The sequence below is a fragment of the Lepisosteus platostomus genome, chromosome 4 (assembly GCF_059453375.1).
Source record: "Lepisosteus platostomus isolate fLepPlt1 chromosome 4, fLepPlt1.hap1, whole genome shotgun sequence".
Taxonomy (NCBI): domain Eukaryota; kingdom Metazoa; phylum Chordata; class Actinopteri; order Semionotiformes; family Lepisosteidae; genus Lepisosteus; species Lepisosteus platostomus.
Window position 1 is genome coordinate 2,673,173 of NC_142614.1, and position 19,079 is coordinate 2,692,251.

At 51.6% G+C, this 19,079-nt stretch overlaps 1 protein-coding gene and 1 long non-coding RNA gene across 3 annotated transcripts; one reads left to right on the plus strand and one right to left on the minus strand.

Annotated features, from left to right (window-relative positions):
- LOC148672130 (uncharacterized) lies at positions 1-5,191 on the minus strand. The gene is made up of 3 exons (XR_015935670.1): positions 5,027-5,191; positions 848-1,204; positions 1-476 (listed from the first exon to the last, which is right to left on the minus strand). It is a non-coding gene; the product is annotated as an uncharacterized LOC148672130 (long non-coding RNA).
- On the plus strand, positions 3,555-18,783 carry capn12 (calpain 12). Of its 2 annotated transcripts, XM_088627571.1 has the most exons (21): positions 3,556-4,149; positions 5,185-5,254; positions 6,697-6,815; positions 8,848-8,981; positions 9,073-9,244; positions 9,332-9,415; positions 9,734-9,819; positions 10,304-10,381; positions 10,620-10,777; positions 10,957-11,216; positions 11,627-11,638; positions 12,049-12,257; positions 12,732-12,771; positions 12,920-12,994; positions 13,594-13,639; positions 14,107-14,168; positions 14,781-14,849; positions 15,142-15,220; positions 16,179-16,295; positions 16,567-16,619; positions 17,511-18,783. In XM_088627571.1, exons 1-21 carry the CDS (start codon positions 3,952-3,954, stop codon positions 17,535-17,537), a joined length of 2,148 nt encoding a protein of 715 aa, XP_088483697.1. In that variant the 5' UTR covers positions 3,556-3,951; the 3' UTR covers positions 17,538-18,783. The 2 variants fall into 2 exon arrangements, with proteins under 2 accessions (XP_088483698.1, XP_088483697.1); XM_088627572.1 differs by lacking the exon at positions 16,179-16,295 and having other exon boundaries at positions 3,555-4,149.
- Positions 18,784-19,079: the final 296 nt, after the last annotated feature.

Genomic DNA, 19,079 nt, shown 5'->3' on the forward strand with positions numbered 1-19,079 from the left:
TTTTGGCTGTGGAGCCTTCTTCAGGTGTAATTAAACTATTACAAGCTACAGTATAAGAGGGTTTTACAATGGGTTTGTAAGTGCTGACTGGCTTGCAGGATCTGGGAGATCAGTCCACAGTCTTGGAGAAACAGAACAGGAAGCACAATCTACCAGGATATCCCCGGATCCAGAGACTAATTCTGGAATCTGAGAGCAGGCCAGAGCCCCAGAGCCTGCAGACAACACGCAGGTGAGCAGGAGGTTAACAGTCACAGATGTAGTCAGGAGCCAGACTGTTCGAGCCTTTCAGAGAGAGCAGCAGTGGGCTGGGTCCTGTTCTGAAATCCCCAGGAGAGACGTGCCGAGACAGGAGAGGGGAGTTCATGCATCTTGGCTTTAGTCGAGACCCGTGCAGGTGAGGCCCGGACATGCTGCAGCTTGTTTTTAGAACAGGTTTGCACACTCCAGTAAGCACCACCTTGCAAGAGTCAAGCCTGGAAAAGACGAATGCCAGCGTATCAATGATTGTATTGCAATTAAACGGATAGAAAAATGCGTGAGATGTTTTCTTTATTTATTGTGCTCAGTGACCGATTTGTTTCTGCAATCTCTTCGGGGGATTTTATTTAACGTGGAAGTCATGAGTACCTTATTTTCTGTCCACAGTGGTAGAAACCTAGTGACATCTAGCGGCGATATCCTATAACTACAGCCTCACAGCGATCAGCGAGAACTTGAGATCAAATGTCAATTTATATAAATACCGCATGTAAAATTCCCTTATTTGTTTAAAGGGTTTGACTTTATGGGTTTATATTTGAGCACATGACGCGCCTTTGAACACACCGCGAACCAACTCGCTTACCTAATTAAAGACAAACATAAGACAGTTATATTAACGAGGCGGGCGGCTTCTCTTCACGTTCACGTCCTGAACGAAGCGCTGACGGTTCATCTGTGCTCGTAGTCTCTGCTGAGCCCTGGGCCTCGTTTCGCTTTCTGTAACCCGATCCTGAGCCGGTGTCTCTTCGCGCTTTGTCTGCACCACGTGGTGCACGAGAGAGGATTATCTCTGCCTACAATCTCCACGTAGGCTGCTCCACAGACGGAACTGCAGCGAATAACATTTTAACGATTTGGTATGAGACGTCCTCGTCTAAAACGCAGAGTCTCGGTGCTGTCAGCCTCTCTGAAGCAGGAACAGGTGAAGGTTTGTTCCACGCTGAAAGGAAGAGAAAAGAGACGCAACGTTTCGGCTGTGGAGGCGTTCAGGTGTGAAGAAACGTGCAGTGGAATAAACCTGCACCCTGGTTCTCCAGTTAGATACAGTGGGTATAGAAAGCCACCACCCCCTTTCGAAACGTTCACCTCTTGTTGGCCTAAAGCCCACAAAGAAGACACACAAAATTAGACTTTTTCCAGTTTTCTTTACAAATTAAACCTTGCCACATCCACATGAAAAAAGAAAGCAAAATGTCTTGAAAAAAGTAAAATAACTGGTCCGTATAAGAGAACACCCCCCTGATTTAACCTTAATTTTGTGATTTGTGTTTTTGTGATTCCTGTGATTTTTGTGGGCTTGCAGAAAATACATTTCATTGCCAGAAACTACTGCTGCTGCACACTGTGTTGTTGTGCATTTGATTTGATGTAATACTTGATGGAAACACTTTGTTCTTGAATTACAGCCTTGAGCCTGTTTGGATACATCTCAACCAACTTGGCACACCTAGACAGGGGAATATTTTCCCATTCCTCCTTACAGAATTGTTCAAGCTCAGTCAAACTGTGTGGTGACCGTTGATGGACTGCCCTCTTCAAGTCATTCCAAAGATTCTCACTGGGATTGAGGTCAGGGCTCTGACTAGGCCATTCAAGAACATTCATCTTCCTGTCCTTCAGTCACTGTACAGTTGCTTTGGTGGTGTGCTTTGGGTCACTATCATGGTGAACCATCTTCCCCTCTTCAACTTCCTGGCTGAGGGCTGCAGGTTTTCAAGAATTTGCCTGTATTTTGCACAATCCATCTTCCCTGTTCTCATGACAAGTGCCCCAGTCCCAGCGAAAGAGAAACAGCCCCACAACAGGATGCTGCCACCAGCATGCTTCACTGGAGGAATGGTGTTCTCTGGATAATAACACATATTGGGTTTCACCTGACGTACCATTCTGCATTCCAGCCAAAAAAATTGATTTTGGTCAAAAAACTGACCACAGCATCTTTAAGGTGCTTTTTAGCAAAACATAAGTGAGACTTAATGTGGCTTTTTTTTTTTTTAAGGAGTGACTTCTTTCTTGCCACCCTCCCATACAGGCCAGATTTGTGGAGCGCTTGTGATACCGTTGTCACATGCGGACAATGACCAGTCTTTGCCATAAAGGCCTGTAGCTCGTTCAAAGTTGCCATCAGCCTCCTGGTAGCCTCTCTGATCAGTCTCCTTCTTGCTCAGTCATCAGGTTTGGAGGATCAGCCTGATCTAAGCAAGGTCTGGATGGTGCCACACGCCTTCCACTTCTTAATGATGGTCTTGACTGTGCTCCATGGGTACTGAAAGCCTTTGAAATCTTTTTATACCCATCTCCTGACTTGTGCCTTTCCACAACTTTATCTCAAAGCTCTTTTGAGCACATCTTTCCATCCATAGTGGATTCTTTGCTTTGAAATGCACTTCCAAACAGTGGAATTTGCTAGAAACAGCTGCTTTTATTCTGAACCAATCACAATCACCACAACTGATCACAGGTGGGAGCCAGTTAGTTTGCTGTGTGATCTGTAAGGTGATTGGTTATACCTGAGCAAGTTTACAAATGCAATTGTGAGGGGGGTGTTCACTTATCCAAATAAGGTATTTCACTGTTGTAATATTAATTAATTTTCAGAATGTTTTAGAATTGTATTTTCACTTGGCTAATGCTAATTTGTTTTTATTTTCAGAGTGTCATACAACAAAAGGTACACATTTTGAAAGGGGATGGTGACTTTCTGTACCCACTGTATATGACGAGCTCTTGCACATCAAATCAGCCTCGACCGTTTTAACTTTGCTGTGACTGAAGCATGTATGTGTAAATGTAGGGCTCGTTGGTGGTTAACACCCTGTCACATTACCGTTAACCTAGCCACCAGCTGAACCAGAGAACTCCACACAACTCAAAAACACTTCAGACTACTCAACTGAACAAAACACAAACAGGACGGCGCCTTTTTCACAATATGGTGTCCCCATAAAAGTGATAATGCATCATCAGGCCCGGTGGCGTTTGCACTGAGGGTTGTAGGGGTCTGGTACAAACTGCTCATTGACAGTCGAAAGGCTGTTTTTTCACTATAACTTTGGACGAGATCTCCGGATCCATTAGGTACAATCAAACGCACTACACGGCAGAATGGCCCGTCTCCTGTAAGCGTCGTCAAGATCTGGTGTACTGAAATGGTGAAGTTCTCGATTTTCACCCACCTGCCTTTTTCCACCTGCCTTTTTCCTAAATTTGTACGAGCTAAAGGAAAATGTAAATTTCTGTCATAATCGATTTACAGCTGATCCGATTATGTTGTCTTAACATTAAGTATCGCATCCTGAGAAAGCAGCGTGGTGGTACATATTTAACGCGCAGCCGCTACGCAATTGACATTTGTTCACTGCACCGTGAGGTACTGTACTCGCTGCGGTTAAAGGAGGAGAACTTGCACCTCGAGAAACTCACACCGAGGTCCCCTTTCGGGCGGAGACCTCCCTGCCCGGCGCTGATCGTAGCCTCCGCTGACAGGTGGCCGGGGGCGCTAGGCGGGACCCTCCCAGCCGGACTCTCCGAGGCGTGTTTAAAAACCCCAGCGCCTCCAGACAGGAGCCCAGCTCTCCAAGAAGCCGAGTTCCGTCCCGTCCCGTCCTGTACCGTACATTTCCGTACAGTGCCTGCCTAGATTCTAAGAAAACAACAGCAAACGCCGCCAACAGTCCGGGCCGAGAGATGTCGAGCGCCGGGCCAGCAGTCGGTTCCCGGAGCAATCCGGCGAAGTTTAAGAACCAGGAGTTCGCGAGCCTGCGCGCCCAGTGCCTGCGGTCCGGCTCGCTGTTCGAGGACCCGGAGTTCCCGGCTCAGCAGGACTCTCTGGGGCTGCCCTCGGACCCGGACCCGGCCAAAGCCGTCGTGTGGCGTCGACCCAAGGTACCGCGCTTCGTGCCCGCTACGCCGGTCGGATTCTATTGATTAATATATATAAAGTAACTTTAAATATTCCAGTTCATAGCCTGCCTTCCTTTTCAGCTTCCCACTGAACGTGTTGTTTTCGTTGTTGATTCTTCTCAAAACCAGTATATTACAAATGTTATATTCATTTGAGTTTCCGCGTTGTGTAGCGCGGCTGAAGTTAAATGAAAGCCAGTGTATATACAGTACATTTTTATTAGTATCTGGTTTTGACCAGACCTGTCTCGGAGTATGATAAGAATGGCATGTTTCCATTCCAATTAAAATACAAAAATAGGACGAGGAAGGAAAAAAACAGAGAGTGGCTACCCTCCTTCTGAAGGGGACAGGTCAGGGGAGTTTATGTGAGCTCTGCTGAAGCATTGCCTGTGATCCAGATAACCTCCACATTGTTTGATTTACAGCTCTCCAGCATAAGATGACAAGAACTCCAGCACTTGATTATTGCTTAAAAATTAATCAATAGAACCACAAGAATATAAGACAGTTCACACTCTAGAAAAAAGTCTTTCTGCGCATCTAGGTTGTTTGGTTGCTAGTGGATCTTGTCTTCAACAACATGGCCGGGTAGCTTGTCCCAGACCCCCACCACCCTTTGTGTACAGAAGTGCCTCCAGGTCTTGGTTATGGTTGGTGCTTCCTGTCAGCGCAGGATGGGTGCCCCTGCTATCGCTGTGAATGCTGTGGAATATTCAGTGCTCTTCTCCTCCATGTCAGTTCTGCCCAGCATCAGTGACACAAGCCAGAACAGAAACAAGATCAGCAGAGAAGGATATGAGAGCAGAAATGAGGAAAATGCGTCTTGCTGGCCAGCCAACAAGACTGTTCTAATTACCTGCACCTCGGTTCCTCGTCTGTCTTCATATCTCTGTCCTGCTCCGAGAGTCTCAATGCTACTTTTTTGCAAAGGACCCGAGACCTCACTGACGGGGTTTGAGATTCATTGATCCTGCACTTAAAACAAAAAAAAAACTCCCTAATTTTCTCTTTCAGGAGATCAGCAAGGAGCCCAAGTTTATCGAGGGTACAGCAAGTACCACCGACATCTGCCAAGGACAGCTGGGTAGGAGCTGCTGCACCGGCAGTGCTTCTCGAGAAGGCAGTTAAAATAAAATGGGACTCCGGAGCTCCGATAAGTTGGGGGGCGCTGTTTTCAGCAGCCCCTCGTTCGCTATGCGGGCAGGGGCTCTGTGGCTGCACCCCGAGCAGATGTTTCTGTTTACTGGAGCCGTGTGAGTGTTCTGCAGGGCTGTTGCGCAACCTGAGTGCCAGAGAGGAAAGGAATTTACAGCCAGGAGCACGGGGGCACCACCCCCCGCCTTTCGCCTCTATCCCAAACTAAAACACATGCAGGCACGCACAGGCAGCAGCTGGACAAAACCTGCCAGCTCACACAGTATCTGAGCTGCTCCCATTCCTCACCACGTCCCGGTCCAACTCCCTTTTTGAGGTTACTCTGCTGCGGTCACCGCTGACAGACCTTGATAGGTGGATGGCTAGCATGGTGTGTGTGTGTCTGTGTCTCTCTCACCTGCATTTTGGATGCACAGCTTAGCGGCTGAGCAGCTGCCTGGCAGGGAGGTGCCAAGGTGCCAGGACTGACCCAGGCCCAGGATGCTGAGCTGAGCCTGGACATCAGCAGGGCCGGATTAATGCCCTGCCAGGCTCAAGACCTTTTTGTGTCTTTTTCGGTTTTTAGGCGGATGTGCTCCTTGATTAACAGTCGGCCTCACAGACAGTTGCACATTGAGCTTTCATCCTGAATTTCGAAGCAGCTGTCTTGCAGAGCTGCCTTCAGTCAGAAAGGGCCTGCCAGCTCAGCAGTGTGCTGGACTGCTTCAGCGGCTCGCTTGCGTTTAATCTTTATGACGATTTAACCGACGAGGGGGTTTAAACCTCTTTTAGGACCAGCTCCTGTACAGCCTGCTCTGGTCAAATTAAGAACATTAGACTGGCTCCAATGAGAGGAGCCATTGGGCCCATCTGGGTTGTTTGACACATCGTAGCTGAGCGATCTGCGGATCATCCAGATGCGTTTTGAAACAGACCCGGCTAGTGGCTTCAGCAACACAACTGGGAAGCTTTTTCCAGACCCGCCATCAAACTTTCATTTAATTACCATTTTCTAACTTGCAGGTAAATGCAGGTACATTGAAAATAATCATTATTTTACTTCTGGGAAATGGTTGGCTCTATAATCCATGTGTTCTAGCATGTTGTATTTACTAACACTGATTGCTTGACCCCGGATTCTGGGTTTGGGGGTGTGAAAATGCAGTAAAAGCCGACTTAGAACTGAGGCCAAAGAAGCTTTGTCTAGACACACCTGTCGTCTTATTCTGCTGGGATCCAGCCTCATTCCTCTCCCTCCGTCATGACGCTGGCCCTCCTAATGCGGGGGGTGGGAGTATCTCTCTCTCGCTGGTGCATGGAGGTCTGGTCTCTGCCTGTCCGTCTGTCCTGGTGCAGTGGGCAGCGGTAGTTTACTTGCCTCTCTCTTGGCAGGTGACTGCTGGCTGCTGGCTGCCCTGTCATGTCTCACTCTCCACCAGCCGCTGTTCAACAATGTGGTGCCCGGAGACCAGAGCCTGTCTGAAGAGTACGCTGGCATCTTCCACTTCAAGGTACAGAGGGGCTGGGCAGGGGGCAGAGGGGCAGCACAGAGATGCCCAGTGGCTGTGCGTGTTTGGAGTGCTGAGCTCAGTTGGGTCGCTGTATTACAGATCTTGAAGTCTTGGATTTTTAGTTATTCCAATGGGGTGGAACATGCATTGTGTTTCTGCGTTAACATCTGCGGGCCAACCAGAGAATTTGCTCAACAATAATTAAAGGAACTGAAAAGACGCGGAGAAGCACAGGGACAATCCAAAAGACATAATCCAGGGGCTTGGTCAATTAGGGAGGCAATGAGTCCGGTATCCAGGGAAATCCAAAAATGAAATCCAAAAGGCGTGGTCAAAAGGCAGGAGCAAAGATTTGGTACCAGGAGATCAGTCAAGAAGGCTTAGAAACACACACAAGAGAATACTACAGGAGGCTTCCCAATACTGAGCAAGGGTGGGTGTGTGAGGGAACTTTCAATACTGAAGGTAAAGGGATGTGGTTGGATAATGGGTCTGGGAGTGAGAATTTGTGGAATCAGGTGCCTGTGGGAATGTGATGGGTTCAATTAGGAATGAGATTGTGAAACAGTGGGTTTGGGAATGTAACGGCGTTTGCGAGGGAGAGTGTGGGGACAACATCGGCTTCAGTGACAGGACTGGACAGGTTGTTCCACACTTCTGCATCTCTCTGTGTCCAAATAAAGAGGAAAAGAGATTTGTATTTGTGTATGATGTGTGTTTCCCACACTACACATCTGGGTGCGGGGAAATGAAAGAGTCGGGGATTTTTTCTCTGCAGTCCCACCTCCTCTTTTACAGCCCGTCTGAGAGAGTATTGGTTCTGATCTTCCAGATTACAGCTCAGTTAATAGGGGGCTCTGAGATGCACACTGTGACTTCTGACCTCCTAATAACAGTGCCAGGCAGTCCCAACTGGGACTCACTCCAGCTGTGAGCCTCTCTCAATTCAGATGTGACATTTTCTGCAAGACGCAAGGCGTTCCATGGCCTGTCCTTTTTCTGCAGCATTGCCCTGCCATATGAAACAGTGCCCAGGCCGTACCATGTCCTAGAGGTTTCATGAAGTGTGCAGTGCAGCACTGCGCAGGGCCTGATGCAGATGCACACGCAGACTTGTTGTTTGAACCAGGGACACAACAGGACAGCTCTGTCCGCAGTGACCCCGTCCTGGAGCTTCCTGAACAGCAAATAGTGGCTTTTTATCTGAAGACACTCAATCAGAGGGACCACACCGATTATATTTGCTCTGCTATTCCCACCTCTAGCGAAAACACCGGGGCTAAAATGATCAGATTTTCTGATCTAAAGATTCTCTTTTGAGGGGAGAATTTTGCGCTGTTGCGTGCAAGCTGGGCCCGAGTGTGCTTTTCATGACAAGCCCAGAGGAACTGTGCTTTCTCCCAGCAGGAGCGCACCAGGGTAAGTGTGCTTAATGGAAGCAGGCTGTGTGCTGTGTGCTGTGTGCTGGCACGCTCTCCCCACTGCCCCAGGCAAGCAGGGAGACTGGGAGAATCTGTCTGCGCCTGACATCCGACTAGTCTCGTCCTGCGGTGCAAACAAGAGCCCCTCTTCTTCAAGGGAGGGGGGACAGCGGCTCCTTTGATCTCCCTCCCAAGCGCAGCTATGCCGTCACGTCTCTCGGCAGCTCAAGTGGGGCAATTAGGCCATTATGTGTTTTGCAGCTTCACTGCAAAAATTTCCTGTAGTTCTTACCCGAATTCCAGGCGAGTTGAGCTCCAGGCAGATGCTCGGGGCAGGACTGGGGGGGGGGCATGTTGCTGTGGTGAAGGCACTCTGTGCAGGCCTGGTGCTCAGATACGCTGCTCAAGTACGCTGCTGCTCGAGTACGCTGGGAAGGACAGCGAACTCACTGGAGGTAAACACCAGGGGGCGATCTTCTTGTCATTCTGCGGGTGTCAGTCCTTCAAGTCCCTGGGATTGCAGCTGTCCTGAGGGAGGAGGAGGAATCGTGATCCAGTCATCTGGTTAAGGTCTCAACCTCTCCCTCTCGTTGTTTCCGCCCCCCCCCCAGTTCTGGCAGTATGGGCAGTGGGTGGAGGTCGTGGTGGATGACCGGCTGCCTGTCCAGAGAGGCCGCCTGCTGTTCAGCTACTCCCGCACGCAGAACGAGTTCTGGAGCGCGCTGCTGGAGAAGGCCTACGCCAAGTCAGTGAGGCCGCCTGACCACGCCGGTGCGCCCCGCCCCAGCCCCCCTGTGGGCCCGGCTCACGGTGGGCTCTCCCGTCCTCTCTGCCAGGGTCAACGGCTGCTACGCCAGTCTGAAGGGGGGCAACATCTCGGAGGCCATGGAGGATTTCACCGGGGGCATCGCCCGGTCCTTGCCCGTGAAGTCCCGGACCCCCGCAGTGCTGTGGCGGGCGGTGGGAGAGTCCCTGTCCCGGGGCACACTGCTGTCCTGCTTCATCCAGGTGAGCGCTGTGACCGCGGGAAGCCTCGGCTCCCTGGCGCCGGCAGGCCCTCGCTGACCGCTGTGCCCTGCGCTGCTCCCTGTGCAGGCTGCCAGTGCTGCCGAGGTGGGGAAGGTGACCCCCCAGGGGCTGGTGAAGGGCCACGCCTACTCCATCACGGACACCAACAAGGTGAGTGTGCGTGCACGTGTGTCTGTGAGTGTGCGTGCACGTGTGTCTGTGAGTGTGCAAGTGCATTTGTCAGTGAGTGTGCGTGCGTATGCGTTGTGACCATGCGCTTGTGTCTGTGAGCGTGCATGCACATGTGACTCTGTGTGTGTGTCAGTGAGTGTGTGTGTGTGTCGATGAGTGTGGCACGTTGGTGACTTTGTTTGTCAGTGAGTGTGCATGTACGCATGCTGGGGACCATGCACGTGTGTCGGTGAGTGTGTGCGTGTATGTCGGTGACCATGCGCGTGTGTCTGTGATTGTGCTTGTGTTGTGCTGCAGGTGAAGGATGGCTCGGCGGAGGTGTGTCTGTTCAGACTGCGCAACCCCTGGGGCTTTGTCGAGTACTGCGGGCCCTGGAGTGACAAGTAAGACACAGACTGGGGCAACGGGGGGGGTGGGTGGTTTCTAGACTGGGGTGCTGGGGCTGCTACTTCATATTTTATGGTATGTCTGAAAATGACATTGCAGGAAAATTAAAAAGGGTCATGGAAATCACTAAGCCACACATGTGCAAGGAAGATTTTGTCACAAGATGACAAATTAGTGATTAGTGTGATGATCTTTCCCTATTACAGGGTGCTGCTACATTAGAATGATCAGCCTCAACACAGAGGCAATTACCTTTGAGGTGAAACATCAAGCCATAGGAGTAGCAGAACACAGACATCACAGTGTTTGGTACAGCTTGGGTGTTGGCATGATGCAGGGACTGAGGCAGAGACTCATGCCATAAGACCAATATCTGTAGCAGGGGTGCTGTGGTGCATTGTTTTAAATCAAGGAGGGCCCTGTATCTCTTGGCGCGATCAGGCCATGTCTGTGCACTGATACATTGTGTGCGCGCTGAAGGTGCGAGGACTGGGACAGAGTGGACAACGCAGAGAAGCAGAGGATTAAGCTGATCCGTGCTGAGGACGGAGAGTTCTGGTGAGTCTAGGTGGACGCCAGTGAGAACAGTGTGTGTGTTTTGATGTAGTAGAGTCTCCTGGGATACATAACGACTAGCGGCTTTCAGCACAGGTGCAGTGTGCTGTTGGGAAGCTTATACTTCCTGTTATTACTTGATGATTTGCATATAACTGAGGAAAACAGTGCTAACAATAGTGCTAACATCTAACACCCATCCCTCCTCCCCTCTCCTCTTTTTCCACTTCTTCTTTCTCAGGATCAAGGCGGATGACCTCTCGCACCTGTTCACCACAGTGGAGATGTGCAGTGTCAATCCGGATGCCCTAGGGGGCGCTCAGTCCCTCTGGAGGATCACCGCTCATGAAGGGGCCTGGGTGCCAGGCTGCTCTGCTGGGGGAAGCCGCAAGTTCAGACGTACGTAACCCATGTGTCCACTTGGTCTCTCGAAGGGAAGAGTTCGCCAGTCTCCAGATGTAGATTGCAGATGTTTCTGTGTTACTTAGCGAGTGATGTGTGTCAGACCCTCTTTGTCCCTGTGTCTGTTTTTTATCTGTCTCTCCCTCCCCTCCCTCTCCGCCCTTCTTCCATCTCAGGCACCTTCTGTAAGAACCCTCAGTTCCGGCTGATCCTGTCCCAGCAGGACCGGGAAGAGGTCGCCGAGGGCGATGAGGATGAGGAGGAAGAGGCTGCGGAGGATGGCGATGGCGTGGACGACGAGGGCGGGGAGGTGGAGCAGGCGGGGCAGCCTGCGGGCAGAGGGACACAGGGCAGTGTGGTCCTGGAGCTGCTGCAGAAGCACCGCAGGCAGAAGGACAAGATCAGCTTCCTCTACATCGCCTTCCATGTCTACAGGGTCCGTCCCCCCCCGGGGTCCCGCCCATCGCCCACCCCCTCGCTGTCTGACTGTGGGAGCCTGATACCCATCTGTCCCTGAGCCTCTGCTTCAGTCTGTCTGTGATCCAGTCAAAGCTCTGCTTGCCCACCTGTTCTGTCTGCTTTGCGTGGAAGATATTAACTGGCTTTTATCACAGCACAGCACTTAGGAGAGGGAGGTGTTAAGAATTCTCATTTTACTTTGGTGTCTATTAAATCAAAGGTAGCAGCCACAGACTGCAGTTTTACTCATAATTCTAATTCCTATTTATAAGGACTGCATGCCCATACAGGCCACTGTAAACCAGGGGGGCTCTGTTTCACTCTGTTCGTCTTTCCATATTCCCATCGCCACATTGTTAAACCCTCTTCTGTCTTCTTTCTTTTCAGGTTCCCCCAGAAGTAAGTATCCTTTTCAATATTACGGTAATGTGCAGAATATAGTCCAGTTTGTGCAGTGCTTACCCTTGTTAAAGGTGACTGTGATCTTGAATGTGCCGCCAGAGTCCCTGTGCACAGACTGTGGCTCATGTATACTGTGTGTGTGTGTGTGTCGAGCTATGTGCGGTGGCTGTGCAGTGTGTTTGGAGGGTGGGTTTCAATTAATGTGACCTGTTTAGGGCTAGAGCTTACTTAGAGTGGTCTCGGACACTGCAGTCTGGCCAGCCACCTGGCCTCTGCTTTCGGCCGATTGATCCTTAATTGCTGCATTAACTCTGCTGCGGACGGGGACTAACTGGGTAACAAAGCCTCCGAGGGAGAATTGAAGCACGTGTCCCAGGCCTAATGGGCGTCCCCTCTCTCTGCCCCAGCTGCAGGACGTGCCCGGCAGTCTGGCTGCCGACTTCTTCTCCTCCAACAAGCCGGTGGCGCGGTCCGGCAAGTACCGGCAGCTGCGCGGGGTCAGGAAGAAGGTCAAGCTGGAGCCCGGTCACTACGTCATCGTGACGTCCAGCTACAAGCCCAACGTCGAGGGCAGCTTCTTCCTGCGCATCTACGCCAAGACGGGCAATGAGCTGGGGTGAGGGGGGCTGGCGCTGCGCTCGCACTGTCGCGCTGCTGGGAGTCATGCTGGCACCTTGCACTGCGCTCGGAGGCTTTTCTGCAGCCTGCGGCGTGCTAGGCCAGTGTACTTGACAGCACAGGGGAGCTGTGGGCACAGTTCAGAGCAAGTTCAGGGCCTGTCCCCGCAGCACTCGTGCACGTTGCAGTAAAGCTCTAGGGGGAGCTAGTGGGCTGAACTGAGCCCCCTGCGTCCCTGGGGGAACAGCTTTATCACTTAACCAGGGCTGCTAAGAGATGCTCTTTGGACAGGCTGGGACAGTCCTGGGACTCTCTTTTCTATTTGGAGCTTTTTCATTGTCCCGTCCACGTCGGTCTCCTGGCCCCTAGCAGCCTAAGGAGCTTCGCTGTCCACTCCAATGAGTGTCCAATCCGCTGTGAGCTCTGCACCCCTGCTCCAGAACACCCCCAGTAATTCTCCTGTTTTCCTTAGGAACCAGGGTGGCTTTGACTGCTCCTCAGAGTTCGCCACGGTGAGCCAGCCCCCGTCTCCTCGTCCCCCTTTCCCCTGCGTGTGTGTCTGCCACAGACCCGGCAGGACAGGGGGTTTGATCCCTCTCGTGCCTGGTGTTGCACTGCAGCCGGTCGGTCTGACTGCGCCTGTGTGTGTCTGTCTGCCAGGTTGTGCAGGCCGAGCCCATCACCGCTGAGGACCGAGGGACTGTCCGGGGCCTGTTCGAGGAGCTGGCGGGGAGGGTATGTGCTGTCCCCCTGTCCGCACTCCCCCTCTTCTCCTTCTCAGCTCTTCCCTTATCTCCCCCTCCATCCCCATCCCAGCCCAGCACCCAGCCCGACCACTGGATCAACCCCCAGCCACCACAGCAAGTGAATGACAGTCTGTAATCATGGCCCGCACTGTTCTGACAAGCCGAAGCAGAACACTCAGCGTCATGAATGCAATCTACACAACAGGCCCATCTGAGGACAATCACATCTAGTTCGACATTAAAATTCCTGTCCCCTCCAATGAATTTTAGGGAGAGCCAAAATAAAAAACAGAACTTGGCTGAATACCTCTCCAGATGTCAATCTGAAGGCAGCGGTGTTAAAGTGTAAGATCCAACGTGATCCTCTGGCTGTATGGACAATCTACTGTGCCTTGTTCCCCCCTCCCGCTCTCTGGGTGAAAGAAAAGGAGGGACAAAAGGCAGTGATCCAGGCCCGGACTCTGGGAACGCTGACTCCCCACTCGTTCCTGCTCGCTCCTAGTGGTCCTCACCCTGTCCGTCTGCCTCTCTCCAGATGGGCTGCACGGGCCCTTATAACCTTCTCTCCCTTCTCTTGTTGTCTGCCAGGATTACAGGCTGAACGCGGTGGAGCTCATGAGGCTGGCCAGCTTGGGTGAGATACCTGCGCAGCGCGTTTGTGAGGGGCAGGACTTTCTGTGGACTCATACATCATGTTCCGTGTATGGCCATGTCCAGGAAATTAAGAAAACTGAATCAACTCATAGGAATTGTATTAATAGGCAGCATAGTGCCTCACACCTCAAGATCCTGGGTTCGAGGCTGGTTTAGAGCATCTTATTGTGTGCATTTTCTCCTTTATTCAAAATACAGGATTTCTAGGTTGATTGGCATCTCTAAATTGCCCCCGTGTTTATATGCCCGTGCTTGCAATACTCTGCTTTTCCAAGGGTGAAGCAGTTACTCGAGAAAACAAAATAGAAAAGATCTGTGCAATATGGTTACTGACCAGCAGGTGGCAGGAAAGCTGCTTGCACAGCAACAGCTTGCCTGGGATACTGGGAATGATGGCTGACACAGAGCACAGTGTTTCCAGTGAAGCCTCTCTCTGTCTTCTCTCAGTTTTCCCAGAGAACTTCCAGCTGTCTCTGGAGACGTGCCGCAGCCTGATCTTCGGAGAGGATGTATCCTTTACCCAGCAGAGAGGGAGGCCCAGCTTCCTAGCGGAAGCCCCCGGAAACATATCAGCCTCTTACTGCCCAGCACTTTCTTCTGTTCCTGGCTTTACAAGCTTCTGTGATCTTTTGGATGCTGGACTGTTAAAGCCACACGGCAGCAGTTGTACTGTAATTTGCACTTCTCGCATGTCTGTGCAGATTGAGTCAAAATGCATTATGACTGGTGTTGGCTTCTCTGCAAAACCCCTGAAGTGGATCAGACTGCTATGCACCCGGAGTCTGATCTGGTGCTCTGAGCTTTTGTGGAAACAGGGTGACCCTCTGGTCCGATCTGGCGATGAAGGAGGGTCGTGCTCAGACTGAGCTGATCTTCCTGAAATTAGCCATAAGCAACCTTCCAGGGCTGTGGGGATCTGGGGAGCAGAGCATGGGATTAGGAATCCGAATCCTTATTTGGCTAAAATGCTAAGAAGGGATGGAGCTGGAGAGATGGGAAGTGTGGATTCGGAGTACATGAAAAAAAAATGGAAAACTGAAAACCATGGGATTTGGTTTCACTGTGTTTTGCTGGGTTTTCCACTTCTCTGTGACGTTATTGCTCCTGACTGCCACTGTCAGACAGGAGGAAGGGGCACCCTCAGCCTGGGCCAGACCGAGCAGCTGGTGGCGTCACTGCGCAGTCTGCAGGTACACCCACACTGGCGGGGGCTCTGCACCAGGTCGCACGAGGGGCCCGTCCCTGCCCGCCGGAGCACCTGTGGTGGGACTGGGAGAGACCTGTCCTGCCTGCAGATGTAAACTTAAGGGTCTTTACTCCAGTGGGCTTGAAAATGTTGCACCTGCAAGAACGCCCAGTGTTCTACTTCACGAGCATTTCAGACTGCACTTGTACACCATTCACAAAAGCACGGAGTGCCTGTCTGACACAGAGAGCTGGGGGTATACTGGAACTCACCCCTCTCCTCTCTCTTTCTGACAGGCCATCTTCTCTCAGTTTGATGAGGATTCGTCTGGGACCATGAGCCCCTTTGAGCTGAGCCTGGCCTTGCAGGCAGCTGGTGAGTCAGGCAAGGTGTCCACACAGGAGGACATATTCACAGACAGACACACATGTACAAATAATAATAATAATAATAATAATAATAAAAATTGCTTACACTTATATAGTGCTTTTCTGGACACTCCACTCAAAGCACTTTACAGTTAATGGGGATCCCCACCACCACCCCCAGTGTGCAGCCCCACCTGGATGATGCTCCATTCCTCTCCCTACACACCAGCTCTCAGTGGGGAGGAGAGCAGAGTGATGAAGCCAGTTCAGAGAGGGGGATTATTAGGAGGCCATGATTGGTAAAGGCCAGGGGGGAGATTTGCCCAGGACACTGGGGTAACAGCACTACTATTTTCATGAAACGCCTGGGATTTTTAATGATGAAAGAGAGTCAGGACCTCAGTTTTATGTCTCATTTCAAGGACAGCACCTTTTACAGTATAGTGTCCCCGTCACTATACTGGGGCATTAGGACCCACACAGACTGCAGGGTGAGCGCCCCCTGCTGGCCCCACTAACACCTCTTCCAGCAGCAACCTCAGGTTTCCCAGGAGGTCTCCCATCCAGGTACTGGCCAGGCTCACAGCTGCTGAGCTTCAGCTTCAGCTTCAGTGGGCTACCAGCTGTGAGAGACAGGGTGATATAGCTACTGACATACACGGGGATATACGCTCATCAGCAGCTCAGGACACCTCCCAGGACACCAGGGAGACACTGCCAGCTGAAAATAGAAGAGGGCAAGAGCTAGGTTTGTCTTTTATCTGAGCAAAGTCAGGCTGCTGTATTTTCACGAACTAGAAAAAGACAAGTCTGACCGCAGAGGCAGCTCGGGTGTCCTCTAGAATCGCCCGGTGTTCTCTTTACCAAGTCCCCAGTGACAGACGCTGAGCCCAGATGTGCTCGGTGTCCTGCTGACATAGATACAGACGCCATGTCGCTCCCTGTCCCTCCCTGTCCCTCTGCAGGGTTCCAGCTGGACGCCCCAGTGCTGCAGCTGCTGTGGCTCCGTCACGGCACGGCTGACCTCTCGCTGACCTTCGACGGCTTGGTGGCGTGCGTCGGCAAGCTGCGCAAACTCTTCGGTACGCCCGGTTCGCTTGCCCTGCCCGTCCTTTTCAAATGTTCGTTTCTCCTTTTCCGCAAAGCAGCGCGTCCTTTTACAACTCGGCAGCAGCTGGGATTAATAGGAACAGGTACCAGCTGGGTACGATTGCACCTGTCCAGCCCAGTACTGCCCGTGGAGAGGTGACCTTTCCTGAAAAAAGCACCAACCTGCCCTCCCTTTTATAGAACAGTGACAGAGCAAGTGACACCAGTGTCGCCACACGTTCCTTCCTCTGCTTCTCCCCACAGATCTCTATGAATCAGAAGGCAGTTCGGGGGTGAAGGAACGTGGCATCAATGCGGTAAGCTCCCTCCCCGATCCTTTGCTTCCCCGCAACATGAGTCAGCCTCCTGCTAGCTGCCTGACCTTTCCTCTGGGGCCCCGGGTGCGAAGGAGGAGATGTCGGCAGCCTGTCCGCGTGGTACTGCCACAGAGAGAGGGCCATCTGCAGCCTTGCCTGCTCCCAGCCTTCACCTCGTCCCGTTCATTCACCACAGCCCTGTGATTTGCACTGCCGATTCAATCAGCAAGTGTTTTTTTTTTTCCTCGAGAAGGAAAGGGATGCCAGGGCTCATTGATCAGACTCCCTGCCGGGCACGTCGGGGAAACGGATCAGATCAGACTGCACGTGCTTCACAGTTCCGACCTGTTTCGGGTCTCGCCAGCTGTGTGCTCTTTGCACCAGACAGACTGCACCGATCGGAAAGATAGAAGTGCTCTCAATTGAGTGTGTTTCTGTGCAGATTGCACCTGGAATAAAAGTGAACCCCAGCGCCCTGTGGCTGGTTTATCTGGAAGAGCCCAGCAGCTGGCAGCGTTTGGAATAGGTCCTGGTTTTCAGCTCCCTGTTCTTTCTTTTTCAGTCAGTTGCTCTCTGCCGTTTAAACAGGCTGAATAAAGGCGCTCTGTCCGAACATACCCAGAGTCTGTGCCCCAGGGCCTGGTGTGTTGCTAGCCAGCAGATGGCGCACAATCAGCTCAGATCCGCAGGCTCGATGTGACGTTCCTGACGCCTGCTCCGCTCTTCAGACTGGCCCTGAACTTCCCAAGTCGGGCCTCTCTGTGTCCACGGGCTCAGCTTCCCACTGGTAGTCCTGCACACGGCCGTCAGGCGGGAATCAGGGCTGTGAAAATCACCCAGCGAGGGCCGAGGCGCAAGCTGACGGCCCGGCCTGTTCTTGCTCTTTTGCAGTGGCTCCTCAGGTACATCGGAGTGTGAGACGTGGACCCAGCCCCCCCTGCCCTCTCCCTCATCCCGCCGGGAAGCAGCTCGCCCTGGAGGCGCTGGCCTGTGAGACACCTTTCCTGCCTTGTCCAGCTGCCTTTTCCCCTGCTGATCCCGCCGCGTCCCGAGATCGAAGAGAGTCTCCGCAGCGTCAGCGCCGCCTCCGGCTGACCCGCTGTCCCGGCCCGTGCTAAGTCGGTTGTGACGCTTCGGAGCCGATCTCTGGGGCAGCACAAATTTGGGTGGGGGGGGCAGTTCCCTCCATCACCAGGCCGGACAGGACCGTTAGCCGACTGTGAGCGGGACACCCCCATGTGACGGCGCCACCAGGACTGGGTGTGCTGGTGTCGGCCAGGAACCCGAGCTTCCTGTGGGGCAGGAACTCCTGCCACAGGGCCTGACTCTGGCAGGACTGTGCCACCCCTCCGGTCCCAGAGTCCGCTCCTGTGTGACTCAGCAGGTGCAGCTGTCCCGGGACGCCCAGGCTTCGGGCTCAGCGCAGGGTGGAGGCCAGGCTCCCCAGTAGGAAGCTGGCACGTCTTCAGGCGACTGAGGGTCCTGACCAGCTGTTCTCGAGGTTCTTGACTTGGGGGAGGGGGGGCGGAGGGTATTGGACTTTCACGTCTGGCTGAACTACAGTTAGCTAATTACTGAAAAGTAACGTTTTTGTTTAAAAAGATAGCAATTTCATAAAAAGCAAGAAGGCAGGTAGGGTGATCAAAATCCAGTGCTGTGACTTGGAGAAGAAAACAGGATTTCAATCCAGGATGCCTGAAATATGTGGGCTCTCTTAGTTGTTGTTTTTTTTTTTGGGGGGGGTGGCGGCATTAAAAAACGTTTATTTTGTCCTCAATTTTCAAGAGCTTTATAGTGCTGTATCAAGCTCCTGAGCACAAGTTTTTCTTGTGTTCCCTAATCTCAATGTAGTACAATAGTTAATCTCTTATTCTGTTAGCCAGGCACTACAGCCCTGCTGTCTGATCTTCTGTACTTGAAGAGAAGGAGTAGAGGGGTGCAGGTTTCTGAGTTTTGTACAATCATAATGGACTAGAATCACAGTTAGAGCTGAGGTTCAACATTTTCTTTCCTCTTTTAATTACTATTTGTTAGTAAGAGTGTTTGAATATTGGAATGAGCCAGTAACCTGTGAATTAAACATGTGGAACTCCCACAGCTTGGTTACTCATTTTTAATTATTTTTATTAATTTCTATAATAAAATAAAATGTTGTAAAAGTGCACATGTACTCATTATGTCGCTTTATGCAGTGATGACGTTAAACACAATAAGAGCTTGTTTCCTAACACGGGTAGCAACATGTTCATGACACAGTAATTCAAACTTACTCTTGCTGTTCAATTTTGATCTCAATTTGGCCTTCAAACAAGCATGTCCGAAATGGGAACATTCAAGTGTGGTCTGATGATGATGGCCATAATTTTTTGTGAACAAAACAATAAGATTTAATTTACCAGTGCATGACTCAAGAGTTATTCATATCCTGGTTATCAGCACTCTGAGTAATTAAATCCTGCA